The 19182-nt window shown below is 42.8% G+C and overlaps 1 protein-coding gene across 1 annotated transcript in view; it reads left to right on the top strand.

Annotated features, from left to right (window-relative positions):
- The window catches only part of LOC126092726 (sialin-like), a 181382-nt gene that overhangs the window by 98472 nt on the left and 63728 nt on the right, over positions 1-19182 (top strand). The window contains exon 6 of the mRNA XM_049908451.1: positions 2742-2897. Within this exon, the coding sequence (XP_049764408.1) occupies positions 2742-2897 (156 nt within the window). The remainder of the gene's footprint in view (positions 1-2741; positions 2898-19182) is intronic.

Genomic DNA, 19182 nt, shown 5'->3' with positions numbered 1-19182 from the left:
TGTGGGAAAAGTATTAGATGCAGAAGAAAACCACTAACACACTGAAGTGGGTACATTTAAGGTACCATTTATCACAATAGATGTACCTATACCACTAACACTTCGTATGTTCCTTGTTGATAACAACAACTTGACTATGTACATCAATGTGATTGGTTTACTGTAAATTATAAGTCTGTGTGTATAATTATCACATATAATATGTACCTTTATGGACACGTCATGACATTATGCTTCTGTGAAGAAGATACTCACATCTTGCAAACCAGTAGTAAGTAAGCTTCTGTAATGCACCATTTGCAATTTACATACATGTATGAACAGGTTCTAATTGTTTAGAACATCCTTAATTTTTTAGGCTTATGAAGACGACCAGTTAATCTGTTGAAAATGGTAAAGCGAAATGAATTTCCTAATTGTGCAACTGAGGACTGATTCTCATTCTGAAACAAATAAAAAACCTTAACACATCGTCACCCCAAAAGTTGATCTGAATTTCTCAGATCTTTACTAGGTATGACTTTAGTAGGTGGTAAGTCGTTTTTTTCCTTTGACCTTTTAACTTACTTACGCAACTAGTTATATGGAGACGCACAGTTCAACACGAAATCCAGATCTTGGCACAACTTGACAGTTTTCACATTAATAAGTCACTACCTGAAGTGAGAAAAAAAATCAATGTGTCTGAAAAATTCCTAGGTCTGTCGTATGATTATGAAAACAGTAGATATATATTTAATAATGCAGCTACAGACATGGGACTACTACAACAATATGTTCATTTGAATGATGAGAAAACCTTTTGTAAGTTTTTCAGGAAGGATATGTTGAATAACTCTTTCTGTTCATTCTCGATTAGTTCAGGGAAGGTGTTAATCGAGCAAATGAGTTGTACTCCACTAAAATTTAATTATTACCTACCGATTTTTGAGTTAATTAGACTTGTCGTCAGGTAACGATTCACTCTGGCTATGCCCAATTGAGGCAAAAACCGGTCAATAATAAACAAATATTAGTGGGCCAGAATGTGGTTGTTTGTACTGTACCCTTAAAAATTAGTAACTGTATGTGTACTGCAAAATGAGTTCCAAATGCTGATCTAGTCAACAAAACGTGGGCCTGTGATATGCTTTCAAGTAGTTACTTAATAAAAAACATGATAGCAATCAGATCTATATGTAAATTCCTGATCTTTCTTTAGGGATATTGATGCGCTGCAGTGTGTGTGTGTGTGTGTGTGTGTGTGTGTGTGTGTGTGAGAGAGAGAGAGAGAGAGAGAGAGAGAGAGAGAGAGACAGAGACAGAGACACAGAGAGTGAGTAATATCTCCAGTGTGTAATATCTGAAGCAAGCAACAAGAATTACGTATTTCAAAGTCGGGTGGAACGAAAGAAGAAGAAAGTATCCTCCGCCAGACAATTTATAGCGACACATATTGTAACGGTATAGATATACATTGAAGAGCCGAAGAAACTGGTACGACTGCCTAGTATCGTGTAGGACTCCCATGAGTACGCAGAAGTATCGCATCAATAGTGGCATGGACTCAACTAATGTCTGAAGTAGTGCTGGAGGGAACTGACGCTATGAATCCTGCAGGGCTGTCAATAAACCCGTAAGAGAACGAGGGGTTGAGATCTCTTCTGAACAGCGGGTTGCAAGGCATCTCAGATATGCTCAATAATGTTTATATCCGGGGAGTTTGGTGGCCAGCGGAAGTGTTTAAACTCAGAAGAGTGTTCCTGGAGCCACTCTGTAGCAGTTCTGGATGTGTGGGGTGTCGCATTTTCCACCCGGAATTGCCCATGTCCGTCGAAATGCACAACGGGCACGAATGGACGCTGATGATCAGACAGGATGCTTACTTACGTGTCACCTGTCAGAGTCGTATCTAGACGTATCAGGAGTCCCATATCATTCCAGCTGCACACGTCCCACACTATTACAGAGCCTCCGCTAGCTTGAACAGTCCCCTGCTGACATGCAGGGTCCACGGATTCACGGGGCTGTCTCCATACTCGTAAACGTCCATCCACTCGATACAATTTGAAACGAGACTCGTTCGACCAGTCAACACGTTTCCAGTCATCAACAGTCCAATGTCGGTGTTGACGGGCCCAGGCGAGGCGTAAAGCTTTGTGTCGTGCAGTCAGCAAGGGTACACGAGTTGGTTTCGCCTCCGAAAGCCCATATCGATGATGTTTCGTTGAATGGTTCGCACACTGACACTTGTTGATGGCCCAGCATTGAAATTTGCAGCAATTTGCGAAAGGGTTGCACTTCTGTCACTCTGAACGATTCTCTTCATTAGTCCTGTTCTTGGAGCATCTTTTTCCGGCTGCAGCGATGTCGGGGATTTGATGTTTTACCGGATTCCTGATATTCACGGTACACTCGTGAAATGGTCGTGCGGAAAAATCGCTAACTCGGAGATGCTGTGTTCCATCGCTCGTGCGCCGGTTAGAACACTGCGGTCAAACTCACTTAAATCTTGATAACCTGCCATTGTAGCAAATGTAACCGATCTAACTGCGCCATCGCCTGCTGTCTTTTATAGGCGTTGGCGACTGCGGTGCCGTATTCTGCCTGTTTCCATATCTCTGTATTTGAATACGATGCCTGTACCAGTTTATTTGGCGCTTCAGTGTAGAAGTACGGCAATGGTTGTTAGCCAGAGACCCGCGTATACAGTCTCGATAATAGAAGTAGAGTTTGCCAAACGTCGCCTCTTTTCACCGCAGCACACCTCATACCGGCTGTGCTAATGGCTGCGCTAGGCTACGTGGGCACAAACGAGGCTTTCGCCGTGGCGCTCCTGAGTCTGTCGCTGGGTTTCAACGGAGCTGCCGCCGTCACCAATCTCGCCAACCACCACGACCTCGCTCCCAACTTTGCAGGTGAGTCCTTCATCCCCATATTTCTACTACTCATAATTACTTTCTACTACTTCATAAATAGTCGTAACGCGCAGGTTAGCAACACTGGCCACTGGATGGCTCAGCAACAGTGACCAATACATGAGTTTCGCTTAAGGCAAGAAAATAAAGAAAGAAACTTCATCGTTCGTATCGTGCTCTAAATAACGTAAGCTTATAACGTAGCACGCACAGCACCCCTAGTTTTATGTTTTTGAGGACCAGGGATTGTACAGAAGGACAGAAACTTGAGGTGCGATATTGGCAATAGAAATCAACACCGCTTTAGATCATGTTTGCAATGTATTAACGGAGTACATAGTTGGTCATTGGTACGATCGTTATCGTAATAGTTGTATGAATATAAATGCCGATGATGAAGCTCATAATCAACATCACCATCAACTATTCGTCTTCCATTGTTCAATAAGACCTCCCCTCATTTCTCCATGTATTACGGCCTTTGCGTGCTGTAGCGGAAAAACCATAAAAATTTTGTTCCTTTCTACTGTCCGACAGGTTAGTTAGCTACATGTTTCATAGATCGTTTGAACGATTCTTTTATCGAAATGATGTGGAACGAGTCAGTTTACAGGATATGTGTATATGATTATTGTTACATTAATCAACACATTATTTTTAGTCCTACTGGCTACCAGTTTTTAAGTACAAATTTGGTAGTGAAATGGAAGAAATTGTCCAGGAGATATGATTTTAAATTAGATTTAAAACTTGCTTTGCTACCTTGAGACATTTTATGTTGTTGGGCAAATGAATACAAATTTTTGTTGCTGCAGATTGAATTCTTTTCTGAGCCACTGACAGCTTTAACAATGGGTAATCAAAGTCATTTATCCCTCTAGTTGTAGTATGCAAGTAACATCAGCTCTTTCTACATATACCTCATCCCATACCACCCCTTTTATCTTAGTCTTAAAACAATGTATCCTGTTCTCATTAACAAGTCTCACTACTCTGTATGAACCTGCCACAGGACAGTAAGGTGTCATAGTGTTGATTTCCATTAACTTTAGATCATAATCAGATAGTTCGTTAGAAATTCGGTACACATTAATTGTTTCAGCCTGAGCATTGTCTATAAAAAATGTTATCCATCAGTCTCCTACTATTTTACTGCACACTAGTTGGAAAATCGATCATTGAAATTAGATTGAAACGCCAAAAGAATACATGTAGTCATGTTTCCTGCCCATATCTCCTAAAGAAATCTACACTGAAATCTCCACAACTTACTAACTGTTTTTTCCTTGCAACAGGTACCTCAATAACGCATCTACATTTCTCATAAATAGCTGAAAGTTTCCTACAGGGGATCTGTAGACTCTTACAATTATCAGAGAAGTATTCTGCAGTAGCAACTCACAAACATGTACTTGTAGTTTTATTTCATCCATGTTGGACCACAACAAAACGGATCGCCATCTTCTGGAAGATATGTAAGTGCACACAAAAATACAAACACTTTAGCGTATTTTTATTAATGAAACAACTGATAAAATGCCACTAAATACTCAAATATTCTTTTGCGGTGTGGAGCAACGACGTGCTGTTGATCAAAACATCTACTTAACGAAAAATACACTCCTGGAAATGGAAAAAAGAACACATTGACACCGGTGTGTCAGACCCACCATACTTGCTCGGGACACTGCGAAAGGGCTGTACAAGCAATGATCACACGCACGGCACAGCGGACACACCCGGAACCGCGGTGTTGGCCGTCGAATGGCGCTAGCTGCGCAGCATTTGTGCACCGCCGCCGTCAGTGTCAGCCAGTTTGCCGTGGCATACGGAGCTCCATCGCAGTCTTTAACACTGGTAGCATGCCGCGACAGCGTGGACGTGAACCGTATGTGCAGTTGACGGACTTTGAGCGAGGGCGTATAGTGGGCATGCGGGAGGCCGGGTGGACGTACCGCCGAATTGCTCAACACGTGGGGCGTGAGGTCTCCACAGTACATCGATGTTGTCGCCAGTGGTCGGCGGAAGGTGCACGTGCCCATCGACCTGGGACCGGACCGCAGCGACGCACGGATGCACGCCAAGACCGTAGGATCCTACGCAGTGCCGTAGGGGACCGCACCGCCACTTCCCAGCGAATTAGGGACACTGTTGCTCCTGGGGTATCGGCGAGGACCATTCGCAACCGTCTCCATGAAGCTGGGCTACGGTCCCGCACACCGTTAGGCCGTCTTCCGCTCACGCCCCAACATCGTGCAGCCCACCTCCAGTGGTGTCGCGACAGGCGTGAATGGAGGGACGAATGGAGACGTGTCGTCTTCAGCGATGAGAGTCGCTTCTGCCTTGGTGCCAGTGATGGTCGTATGCGTGTTTGGCGCCGTGCAGGTGAGCGCCACAATCAGGACTGCATACGACCGAGGCACACAGGGCCAACACCCGGCATCATGGTGTGGGGAGCGATCTCCTACACTGGCCGTACACCACTGGTGATCGTCGAGGGGACACTGAATAGTGCACGGTACATCCAAACCGTCATCGAACCCATCGTTCTACCATTCCTAGACCGGCAAGGGAACTTGCTGTTCCAACAGGACAATGCACGTCCGCATGTATCCCGTGCCACCCAACGTGCTCTAGAAGGTGTAAGTCAACTACGCTGGCCAGCAAGATCTCCGGATCTGTCCCCCATTGAGCATGTTTGGGACTGGATGAAGCGTCGTCTCACGCGGTCTGCACGTCCAGCACGAACGCTGGTCCAACTGAGGCGCCAGGTGGAAATGGCATGGCAAGCCGTTCCACAGGACTACATCCAGCATCTCTACGATCGTCTCCATGGGAGAACAGCAGCCTGCATTGCTGCGAAAGGTGGATATACACTGTACTAGTGCCGACATTGTGCATGCTCTGTTGCCTGTGTCTATGTGCCTGTGGTTCTGTCAGTGTGATCATGTGATGTATCTGACCCCAGGAATGTGTCAATAAAGTTTCCCCTTCCTGGGACAATGAATTCACGGTGTTCTTATTTCAATTTCCAGGAGTGTATTAACCAAATGAAGATTAGCATGGTAGCCCAAAACCAGTTATGGCACTAAAATATAACATTTAAAAATTATTTGTCGTGTCAATCACCAACTGTTATACACCAACGCACATCTAGGTTCTGTTCAACAAGAAAACTATTTGTTTTAATATTTTTTGCTTTGTGTCCAACTTTTACATAAGATGTAACTTTTTCCATGTTAACTCTACACGAAAATGATGTAAGTCTGTAATCCCTGATATTTAACTTCTCCTTCAATCTGGTTACATACTGGTCAGAGAGGAACAGAACATCTGTTAACTTCCGAATTGTCCATACCTTCTAGGCACACAAGAAGCTGATCTATCTTGTTTTTCAACCCTGTAATGTTCTGATGAAACAAATTAATGTTATTTTTCTGGATGCTGTTGCAAGGGTGATGGTCTTGTACTGCTCTTGTTTGTTTCAGTAGGCTTGTCTGTAACGTGACTCTAACCTAAAAATGTACCGCTTTCATTCCAGTAACCAGAGGAATTTTGTGCTGTCTACTTGTGGGTTCCCTCACACTTTCTGCAAGCAGCTCAGCTAATCTTTCCTCCCCACTCCTGTTCAGGTGCAGGCCGCGATTAGAGTAACCCCATCTCCCAATCGCAGTAACTTTCTTCCAGTCAAAAGCAATTCGCCCAGCTCTTTTTTCACATGGTTGACAGCCGCGCTAACTTAGGGCTGGCCATGTCGCTGCAAAACCTCGACATACCTCACACAAGTGTGTGCTGTTGCTGCTCCTGTTTCCTCCAGGTCACTTTTAATGCTGTTACTATAAGTACCTTATCCTCGCCATCGAAGTCTCTACACCAGACCCCTATATTCCCTGTCACTTGGCTAAACTTTGGCGGTAGGTTTCACGATGCATGTGACCTGGTATTCTATGCCTAGCTTTTCCTGCGGCAACTGGACTACATCTCTACCATGACTGGTACCTAGTAGCAAGATCTTTTCTTTCTATGTGACTTTTCTACCGCCCTCGCCTTAAAATTGTTGCTGTGAATCTCTGCTCCCGGTTAAGCTCAAAAGCTGGTTGATGCTCTTTCCCTAATTCGGGTAACAAGTCAAACTGATTGCTAGCCGGAATATGAAATGTCATTTCTGAGGTTTTCTCCTTTTGCCTATTGCTTGTCATCTTCTTCCAGATCGCATTGTCTCTATCCCCCTTCCACAAATGTAATTCAGAATATGCTATTTATAATTGTGCGAACGTCCAGGATGCACGTTATCTGTATGCACTGTAACTGTTTGTTTGCAAATTTTTGACAGTTTTTGCATTTTCGGGAATAACATTTTTACTACGTTACGATGATTTTAAAATGGGTCCCGGCCCGAAACTAATCATCGATTGAATAAAAAAAAGTGAAATTTTCAACTTGTGACTGGTTTTTCGTTGTACTGATTTCTAATTCTGGCTGGAGGGCATAAGTCTTTCTCCCCTGTTCCACGATTTTCTTGTCTCGATTGCATAATTTACAACTCCAACTTCCTGGATTCCCTGTTGCACTCTCCTCACTGAAACACCAACCCACAGTCCTGACATGTTTCTTCCATAGCAAGTAACCTACAGCAACATTCACATTTGTCACACATGGCGGTAATCTTACAGTAAACTAGAAAGCACTACAACACACTTAAACTGCAATAAAGTAATAATCAGTAAAACTTACCTTTATGTGAATTGTGCAGCTAACTTACAGGCGTCAGGCAGATGTAGAATAACATAAGTAGTAGCAGATGTGAAATGAATGAAAACTATAAAGACACTACATTTTCTAACAACAGTCGTAAACAGACGCTATCAGAAAATCATTTAAGCGGACATTGTATGTCCTATGCTGCCAACGTTAAATTATCGAAATTTGTGACCCATTATCTTGGAAAATTTTTAAGACACCAACTTACAATTTTCCATAATTATTGAATGCACCTTTCTAGATATACTGAACTATAATTATTACTAAAATTGTATTGTGGGGCCGGCTGCTGGTGGCCGAGCGGTTCTAGGCGTTTCAGTCTGGAACTGCGCGACCGCTACGGTCGCGAGTTCGAATCCTGCCTCGGGCATGGATGTGTGTGATGTCCTTAGGTTAGTTAGGTTTAAGTAGTTCTAAGTTCTACGGGACTGATGACCTGAGATGTTAAGTCCCATAGTGCTCAGAGCCATTTTTTTGTGTTGTGGGGCATGTTATCTTTTTCTTCAAACACTCAGTATTGTAAATAAAAGAACATAAAAACAAAACTACTTTGGATATTTTAATTATTCTAGTTCCATATGTGTTGAATCTCACACTTGGCATGATGTGAAAATTTCGTATCTCTACCATCATTACGTTTTTAGAAAACGGGTCATCTATTGCAAAAAAAGTATTTCAGAGATATTGAAGTTTAAAACGTTTTTATTACAAATTCTTATACATACTTACATTTATGCGTCTTTTATGCACTAGAATTGCCCTGGCTCACAGTCTGTGTCTTCTTCGGTGTCACAACAGCCCAGTGCTTGCCTCCTCCTCTTCTTTCTTGCCTCTTTTGTCATTTGCTGAGCAGCTACCTCTGCTTCATGTACACGAAACTCATCCAGTTCCTGCAGTCCTTTAGCTGTGTTCTGTCCAAATCTCTTACCCATGACTTCTCCAGAACCTTAAGTCTTTCATTGTTCCCGCCATTAAAAGTTGTTACAGTATCAGACACTGCTAACTTTAGAGTAATAAGGCCAAAAATACATTTTTAGGCACACAGTACCACACAACATTATTGAAGGACTCATTCACATTCTGGGTCTTCTTTAGTAGCTCAGGATTTGCCAAATCTATGTAAATATTGCCTCCATTACTGTCAAAGGAAGACAATGTTTATGTGTAAAGTCATGCAGGGTGGCAGAAAATTCAGCTTGCCTATATTTACACCAAGTGTTTGGTGGAGGGGACACAAAGCATGACATGGCTTTTCATCGGTTGATATTCGATGAAAGAAAGTGCTCCACACAGCTCTTTTCATCTTCTCTAAATTGTCACAGTTATCTCTAAGGGCCTTCCCATAATATTCCTGTAATTCATCAATTACTTCATCTGTTAGTCTTCCAGCACATTTTATTCTCTTGCCATCAGACAGTTTTGTGTTACCCAGCTTGGTTTTTAGGTTACACAGATGTGTTCCCATCCTTTTCGTGACATGTCCTACACATTCAAGTTTTGTACAGGAACATCATATGGCTTACTGTTTTGTACTGTGGTGAGAGCCTTGCTGTCTCCATCACCTAAGCAATTCATATATCTGACACCTCTCGCCTTCTGTGAATGCTGGAAAATGTTAACTGCTCCTTTTACCTCCATTCCTCCACTTGTGCCATCATAATATTTTATACACTGTTGCTTAGGAAGTAATCTGTTCTTCTGGTTCACTGTACAACCTTGGCAGTATTTACTGAGAACTTCAAAATCCAAAACTTTTCCAGTGTCAATACTTATAGCAGATGTAAAACCATTTTTAGAACTAAACCCACGCTTTTTCCAGGATCCGTCCACAGCAATGCTGATGTCTGTGTCACCCTCATTTTGTTCAACAGCTTCTGACATGGCAGCAACCTTTGAATATTCAGCCACAGCATTTAAGGAGTCCTTAATTGCTGTTACATATTTCGTATACCTAGAAGGGGTTTTGGCAAATGCAACACAGTGCAGAGAACATTACTAGCCCCTGCACCTCTACCAATGCATCTAAGGCCATAGAACAGTCTCACATTAGTTTCAAACAATTCATTACCTGAACACTTGGATGAAGTATGAAATGCTTTTTCGTTTTTACACTTCTGAAATTTAATAATTAATTTAGACACAACACCTATTCTAGCTATAATATCCTCATAGAGTTTAACTTCACCACCACAAAGACAGCAAGAGACAGTTTCAGAAAGAATTTGTGCAAGGATTTGCAGATCAATACTGACGTCGTCCATAATATCATTACTTTTACCACTGTCACCTGTTTCTAAAGTTACTTTTCTTTTCGATTCACTAGGGGGCGTGGTCACCTCAGAAATATTATCGTGGTTTCCTTCACTGCTTGCGCACGTGTTTTCTATTACTTCAGAAGATAAGGCAGGTCTCACATATCTGTTACCCGCAAATTCGCGTTTCTTGAATTTACTTTTACGCTTATTCATTTTATTTGTGTATAAAAGGCAATAGAAGTTAACTTACTACAAAAATAGCCGACAATCACACTGCTTTCAACGGAAACTAGTATCAGAAACAAAGGACTGATTTGTTTATTCGTAATACCAACTTCTGAGAAGTAGCAGTAGGCACAAAACAAAGCAGTTCACAGCCATCTAGACTGTGTAGTTCGCAAGATATGACTGCTCAACTTTGGCAGCATACGTATAGCCGCGAAATTTGACAAGTCACACCTCAACATTCAAATATTATTTGAAGGTCTCACAATTGTCTGATTTTAATGTATTATATACCAAGATGTTCAGGAAAGTCCAAAGTACATTATAGAGTAGAAAACAGAAAAGTCAAATTTCAACGAATTTCACATACAATGTCCTCTTAAAGCACTGTAATGGATTCAAGACAACATGTAACGATTATACAGCGAGGAGAAGTTGACACTAACTTCTGGAACAAACCAATAATTTTCGCTTAATGTTTGTTTTAAATCACTGAAAACACGAAACGATTGAAAACTATAAAAAGCACGATATTTATAGCAATGGTATTTGAAATACACAATCTGGAAATAATGGAGAACATTGCACTGCATTCAGAACATACTCCACACTTTTTTTTTTTTTTTTTTTTGTACGTCCGAGCGCCACGGTTACCAACTACCAACTGTTCAGGAGTTCATCAGATTTCAAATAATTCCTGAAGCTGAAAGTATCCACGTGTAAAACTCGCTTTCCTCCTCTGGAAGGGCGTCGTTCCCGAACTATTTGTAAACTGACAATTGTATAAACTTGCGCCACACAGAACTCGAATCGACACCAACAGAACTCCCCCTCCCCCTACCCCATCCCCTCCTGCCCCCTTCCCCCTCCGCCACCAAGGAAAGGAGTGGTGTGCGAATGTCATGCACATGTATTTAAAAAGTACTGTATTACGCAAAACGTGCCTTTATGCCTACCTACGTTGTGACAGATACGCTTAAAAAGAGGGTGGAATATGAAATTTTCGCTCTGAGTACGGATTAACCATTTCGAGTATCACACCGCGGTTTGCTAAATTCTACCCCGAAACACACAAACGTCACGCTCATTCAAATTTGAACCCAGTCTCACAATAATCTCTCAATAATAAAAATATGCTTTAAGTGGTTCATTATCATTTCTTGCTGGTGTACAGGGAAGTTACAATTTAACTTCCGCTGCTTTATTCAGCGTAGACGGAAAAATATTTACCTTATCGGTTCCCATTATTATAGGAATGATATTGACTGTGCGCAGCAGGATTTGCGTTGTTAGCAGTGTTGATGCCATAACCTGCCGTTAGGCGCAGGTACTGGTACGGCGACATGGGGTTGAAACACAAGCATCAATGTGCGTTAATCATTTGCAGACCGCTTACACGTGTCTGGACAAGATGAACACGGTTTTACTCGTAAAGCTGTTTTATCAAAACAATGGCAGTACTGCTGCTGCTCCTTGAGAGTATCGATACGTTAAAACAACTTGTGTTCAAGAACATGACTCGGAAGTTCAAATTAACTGGTGATTTGGGAAGTGCTCCAAGGAGATAACTGACGGGCAATCGCGCCAAAAAACGAAAAAAAGCATGCCAAATTCAAACGAACACAAATTCCCAAGATTGTTGATCTTTTACAGAAATTTTGCACAGACTTCATCGCGAAATGCGTATAATAGTTTCCACAAAGAAACTTTGTATGGAAACCTGGCAGAAAATCCAAAGAGATTCTGGTCGTATGTGAAGTACGCTAACGGTAAGACACGATCAATGCCTTCTGAGTGGGTTAGAAATGTAAATACTATCGATGAGAGTGCTGCTAAAGCAGAGTTTCTAAACACAGCCTTCCGAAATTCCTTGACCAAAGAACAAGAAATAAATTCCAGTATTCGAAACAAGAACAGCTGCAAACATGAGTAACTTAGAACTAGATATCCTCGGAGTAGTCAAGCGACTTAAATCACTTAATAAAAGCAAGTCCTCCGGTCCAGATTGTATCCAATTAGGTTCCTTTCAGAGTTCGCTAATCCAATAGCTTCATACTAAACAATCATATACAACCGCTCGCTCGACGAATATCCGTACCCAGGATCTGGAACGTTGCACAGGTCACACCAATATTCAAAAAAGGTAGTAGGAGTAATCCACTAAATCGGAGGCCCATATCATTAACGTCGATATGCAGCAGGATTTTGGAACACATATTGTGTTAGAACATTATGAATTACCTCGAACAGAACGGCCTATTGGTACACAGTCAACACGGATTTAGAAAACATCGTTCTTGTGAAACACAACTAGCTCTTTACTCATACGGAACGTTGAGTGCTATCGCTAAGTATTTCAGATTGATTCCGTATTTCTGGATTTCCGGAAGGCTTTTGACACTGTACCACACAGGGGGCTTATAGTGAAATTGCGTGCTTATGGAATATCGTCTCAGTTATACGACTGGATTCGTGATTTCTTGACAGAGAGGTCACAATTCGTAGTAACTGACGGAAAGTCATCGACTAACACTGAAGTGGCGTTCCCCCAGGTAGAGTTAAAGGCCCATTGCTGATCCTTATCAGTGGTCGTCAAACTTTTTTGCTCAAGGGCCAAAATTAACAATGTGATGTGGCACCTCCGGCCGCAAATTTCCAGGTATTTTTATTAACTGGCAAACCACGTAAATGGTATGTTATGAACCATCAATATACTAGCTATAGTAAAGAAGCAACAGGTTTACCACTGACTTTCTAGCACTTATCGTTAAAGCCGATACCGTTCAGACCACTACGTGTAGAATTCTCTCTGTTTCAGATTGTTGCCACCCTCAGGACTGTTGCCACCCTCAGGACTGAAGACCACAACAACAACAAAATAATCGAATCCTGCCTCGGGCATGGATGTGTTTGATGTCCTTAGGTTAGTTAAGTTTAAGTAGTTCTAAGTCTAGGGGACTGATGACCTCAGATGTTAAGTCCCATAGTACTCAGAGCCATATGAACCATTTTGTTTGTAACATCACGTACAGCAACCAGATGGGGGTATGACATATAGGACTAAGATCGGATAATTTAGCGGGTCAGTCGAGATGTGGTAGTGTGCCAGAGTGCTCGTCAAAGCAAGGACGTAACACTTGGTCGCTAAGGATGCTGAAATAAACATCTTGGTTCGTCTTCACCAGTACAGGTCCGAACTAAACGCTCCGCACGCTGTAGGTTAAACTTCTATTGGGCCGTTGGCACCGTCAACGCCTTGCATCATCTGAAAAGAAGCAAAATCACAACTCTTCCAAACACAGTACATGTCTGCAGTCAGCTAGCCTACTCTCTAGTTTCTGTATTTTTTTCAGCTACTGAAGACAAACAGCCTTAGGTGCTGCTGTCTTTTGCTAGATACCTGACCCCAAATGTCCATGGAGCGCAATTCCCTTTGCAGTGTTCTCTCTGAAACTGTAATGGACCTTCATTCGGTGTTAGCAGAAATATCTATCGGTTTTGAAACCGACAGTTACTGACAAGGTGTGCCACATGTCTCTTGTCCCTTCGGTTGGAGAATCTCCAACGATCACTTTCCTCATGCTGAAAATAGTAGACCATTCCTTGTAGACACGTTGGATAGTCCGCGTTGATACACCAACTTACTGGGCAGCTTCATTCACAGTGCGGAGGCACTTCCAAAGACTATAGCTCCTTACTGTGACTCTGTCACGTGTCTTCGTCAAGTCATCTTACTGCGTTAATTCCGTACACCCGAATGGCACACACACACACACACACACACACACACACACAAACGCGTGCGCGGATGCACACACCACAAGGCTCCCGTGGCTTACCAGTTCTACACCACCTACAGTGCAGTGTGCATTTTTTGAAAGGCTAATTAATTTTTTCCGGTGAGTGTTCATTGTTCTTGCAACACGCATGTCTCATGAATGAGTGGTAGTCGCCACTGAACAATATTTGTGAATAACTAGCTTAAAGAACCATACTCTTTGTGAAGAAAACGATTTTAAGAGATTTCTGTTGCGAAATTTTGACAGTCAATTTATACCAACATTTAACTCGGAAAAAACGTAATGAAGTACACTGTCCATCCACACCGAGCGAGGGGTGCAGTGGTTAGCACATTGGACTCGCATTCGGGAGGACGGCGACTCATACCTGCCTCCGGCCATCCTGATTTAGGTTTTCCGTGATTTCCCTAAACCGCTTCAGGCAAATGCCTGGATGGTGCTTTTGAAATGGCACTGCCGACTTCCTTTCCCATCCTTCCCTAATTCGACGGGTCTTATGACCTCGCTGTTTGGTCCCCTCCCCAAACCAACCAACCAATCCATTCACATTAATATGACCAAGCCTTAATAATCACCTTTTGCAGCGAGGACCGCTGCGAGACGAGCAGGTAGAGAGTCAGTGAGGTTCTGGAACGTACCGACATGGATGTGGAGCCATTCTGACTCCAGTGCCGTCGCCAGCTGCCCTAGGTTTCTCGGTTGAGGATGCATGTCGCCTATAGCCCGATCGATATGATATGATTCCACACAGTCTCGATTCGTTTAAAATCCGGGTTGTTTGGTCGCCAGGGGAGCTCGATGAATGTTTGGTCGCCAGGGGAGCTCCATGAATAGCCCGATCGAGATGATTCCACGGATTCTCGATTCGTTTTAAATCCGGGGTGTTTGGTCGCCAAGGGAACTCGATGAATGTTTGGTCGCCAGGGGAGCTAGATGAACTCATCCTGGTGTTCTTCGAACGACGCACATCCACTGTGAGCTGTATGACGCGTCACAGTGCCCTGCTGGTAGATGCCATCGTGCCGAGGAAAAACTAACTGCGGATAGGGGTTAACGTGGCCCCCAACGATAGATGCAAACAAGTGTTGACCCGTTTTGCCTTCGAGATCACACAGGGAATGCCACGAAAATATTCCCCAGGCCACAATACTCCCTCCTGGCTGCAGCGTGTCTTCTTTAGACGTTTCACGCGGTACACGACAAAATCAGCTGTCGCCACTCAGCGGACGTCCGGCTACGGCATTGGCGTGCAAATCCCTGCCTCTGTCGGCGACGAACAGCAGTCAGCGTGAGTGCATGAATCAGGTGCCTGTTGCAGAGGCCCATACGCAGCAACATTCGCTGTACGGTCGTTGAGGGAACGCTTGCTTCATCTGGGCAGTTGCACGTGCGTTCGCCCGTACACATCTCGGCACTCGTCGTCTTTGGCCTGCGGTGCACCACTGTTACCTCTGCCTTCCGTTTTGCCATGCAGTGTATATTTTAACCAGGGCGTGGCGCAAACCGTTTTGAAACATAGCCACGGTGCAACGGTACAGTAGTTTCCGCTCTATAAGCAGCAGGTTTCGCTGCTCGCTCGCACCGGGAAATTGAAACAGAGGCGGCTCCGCAGCCAGTTTTATTACACGAAGCGGCCGGCCGCAGGTGCAACAGAACCCATGTGGACGGGTGGAAAGAAATGTGTCAGGCTTCATAATACGTATTTATATGTGTCGTGTATTATGGATTTCTTGTACGTGAATGTGAATCTGCACATGAACTTTCCTAATCCTCCGCACACCATTCCGTAAAGCGTGGCCAAATCTTTGTTGGGAAGTAGTTCTGTAGTATAGTAGTGCCAACCTTACTCCTGGGTAGGGGATCAGACAGACAGCACAGGCACGTAAAAGTCAAAGACTTTCCCGTGTCACAAGGTTTGGGGTGAGGAGGTTGGTCACGGCCAAGTGGTTCGACCACCCCCTCCACCGGGGCCCAGGAAGACCTCCGGGTGCCCGCCATATTCAGAGAAGTATTACAGAAGACGGGTAAGTGAGCAGACGTGCCCTCAGTGCATCTGTCTCAACGTTCACGCATGGAAGAGTGGTATTTGTATATTTGTACTAATTCTTTTAGTTCCAGCTTCGGATTGTGTAAGGAAATGTCTGTGCTCGTTTAATTCCGGAAATTTGACCTCCTGTGTTAAAGTATCTGGTCCCCAGTTTGCTCGTTATCCTCCTCACATAGTGAATGTCCTATGTAAAATATTGGGAGACTTTGGTGGTATACATTTGGCCAACGCAATTCCGTCTTACCCGTAGAAATGTGCGTGCACATTAGTATATAATATACCCGAGATATAAGTTGTAAAATTGTAATATCTGTAAACTGAAACAATTGCTGCAATCGCTGTAAAGTCGAGTGATAATGTTTAAAATAAATAGGTAATCAACTGTCATCAATCTTTAACATACCTTAAAAATCACAAAGAAGTCAAGTTAAAGGAATTTATTTAAAATAAAAGCTATAGAATGCAGGGACCCACACATCAGCGTGTGAGCCCTCCAGCCCCTTACCTAGTATCGTACAGAAAGGGCACGCTCTCTAGGTAGCGCTCTCAAGCTCCCCTCCCCAGTTATCCGTTGCGCAATTTTTATTCAGGGCTTGACGACATCAACTTTCATCTGGCGTCCCTAGACGAGGAGGTTAGACGGGAAAACTTTCAACGGAAATGCTTCCACCCCTGGCCCCCAAGCCAATACTCATGCCCTTCCAGACGTCACATAAATCGCTTCGTTTCCACATTACGACGTCGACTGCACTGTCATTTGCGTCGCCCCGTCACGCTGTATATATCCTACACTGCTAGTGCTGCCATCTGCAATGGTCACATTAATGTGACTGCACCATATAAATGTTCAAATGTGTGTGAAATCTTGTGGGACTTAGCTGCTAAGGTCATCAGTCCCTAAGCTAACACACTACTTAACCTAAATTATCCTAAGGACAAACACACACACCCATGCCCGAGGGAGGACTCGAACCTCCGCCGGGACCAGCCGCACAGTCCATGACTGCAGCGCCTGAGAGCGCTCGGCTAATCCCGCGCGGCGGACCATATAAATCTTGCCTAAGTTCAAAAGAAACCGTTTCCCTACCGAAGCTACTGAAATGAACTGTATCCGAATTTGTTTAGCAAACTCAAAGGCATATGATGTAGTACTTTGCAAACATTAGCGGAAAAGGCTGTTATACCGTTCAACTGTACCTTTATAAAAGAAGAAAACACGCATTCGGATGATCTATAGCATTTAAACACAGCTCTCACAATTAGAGGGTACTCTCAAATTTGAAGTTTCTACCGATTTCGTGCCTCGGACTATTATCTAGTGAACAGCGATGGTATCATCAGTAGCCGTTCGGAATCGCCAGACGGAAACTAATAGTGGACACCACAGATCACGCAGTTTACTGCGTAGCATAGAAAAACATGTAAACGTGACTGACGAAAACACTACACAGACATATAGAAACACATACCTCCAAAAGATATGTAAAAACACATGCAATGAGAACTACAGTAAAATGAAAGGGAAATGCGGAGTTTATAAATAGCAATGGGCACTCTTAATGGTGGGATGAACAATCACAACACTGACTGCGAACGCTCTATCCTGAAACTACATTTATTTATAAAAACAGCAATGGTGGTCAAAAGCTCACTACAAAGAAAAGAAATTTACAATGGAAACTGTTAACCTACATTCAAGGTCTTGATCTGAGCTAGAGAGAGCGAGCGCTTTGTGCTGCAGCTTGTCTGTTCTAATCGGTGCGTTGTGACGTCAGTGGCGGTTCATCAGTGGTGGCGGCGAAAGCAAAGTTGCCCCACGAGTCGTGAAATTGCAATGGATATACGCTATGGCTTGGTATATGATTCGCCAGGAGGTAATATTATCCTTCGTGGCATTCGTTAAAATTGCCGAAAGTAATTGTTGCTGTAAACATCTGCAGGGTGACAGTTATTGAACTATGTGAAATCAAATCGTCATAACTTCTCAACGGTTTGCGTTTGAAAGCTCAAACTGCACGGTTGGCCGCGGCGCATGATGGCAATTGAATCAGTGGTTCTGAAAAGGGCACGAGTCCACTAGAAGCAATCTTCGGGAAATCGATGAAAACTGTTTTTTTTTTAATTTTGATTTATATGTTTTAAAAAATTTTTCATTAATGTATATATTTAACATCTCTCATGTGCCTAAATTGCAAGTGATTACCTTTTTTGTTTTCGCAAAAAAAGTTTAAACTAAGTGGCCTTATGCCCTTTTCAAAAAAAAGGAAATTTGAATAATAGCACTTTCTAAGAAAATGTGTTTTTATTTAATGTTGAATTTTCATATGTTAACATTGTATCAAAAATCGTTACTTATTTGGATTATCAATAAAAATAACAAAATATGTGCATTTTAAGGTTACATTTTATATTCAGTCATCATTGAGTTCTTCGTCTTGTGTCGGCCATTCACATATTTCTTCATTAAAGGGGAGAAGCTCCTGTGGAATGTACTTCACCAACTTTTGAATATCTTCAAATTTCTTATGGTTGATTGGCCAATTGTTATGGTAAGCCTCCTATGTTGGTAGGGAAATGTTTCTTGCCTTAGACAGAGTAAAGTGGTGTACTTTTAACCCATCAATATGTTCATAAGCTTTTAACAAATCAGGATTATATTTTTCACACTACAACATGAAATACTTTGATATATTAAAATCAATTTTGTCCTTATTTGACACCCTATTTCGCAAAGAGCCACTCGACTTGGTTGTCTTTTTGTAAAGTTTTGCCCGCCAACCTCTATAATCAATACTGAACGATTTTTCATGCAGTACACTAGTAAATTTACATTCTGCTACTTTCATTTCGTACTCTATAGGCGAGTACACACGATCACTCCACTTTATACAGGGTGAGTCACCTAACATTACCGCTGGATATATTTCGTAAACCACATCAAATACTGACGAATCGATTCCACAGACCGAACGCGAGGAGAGGGACTAGTGTAATTGGTTAATATAAACCATAAAAAATGCACGGAAGTATGTTTTTTAACACAAACCTACGTTTTTTTTAATGGAACCCCGTTAGTTTTGTTAGCACATCTGAACATATAAACAAATACGTAATCAGTGCCGTTTGCTGCATTGTAAAATGTTAACTACATCCGGAGATATTGTAACCTAAAGTTGACGCTTGAGTACCACTCCGCT

The sequence above is a fragment of the Schistocerca cancellata genome, chromosome 7, assembly GCF_023864275.1.
Source record: "Schistocerca cancellata isolate TAMUIC-IGC-003103 chromosome 7, iqSchCanc2.1, whole genome shotgun sequence".
In the NCBI taxonomy this organism is placed as follows: Eukaryota; Metazoa; Arthropoda; class Insecta; order Orthoptera; family Acrididae; genus Schistocerca; species Schistocerca cancellata.
The sequence above is the reverse complement of the archived record's forward strand: the minus strand, read 5'-3'. Positions and strand labels throughout refer to the sequence as shown.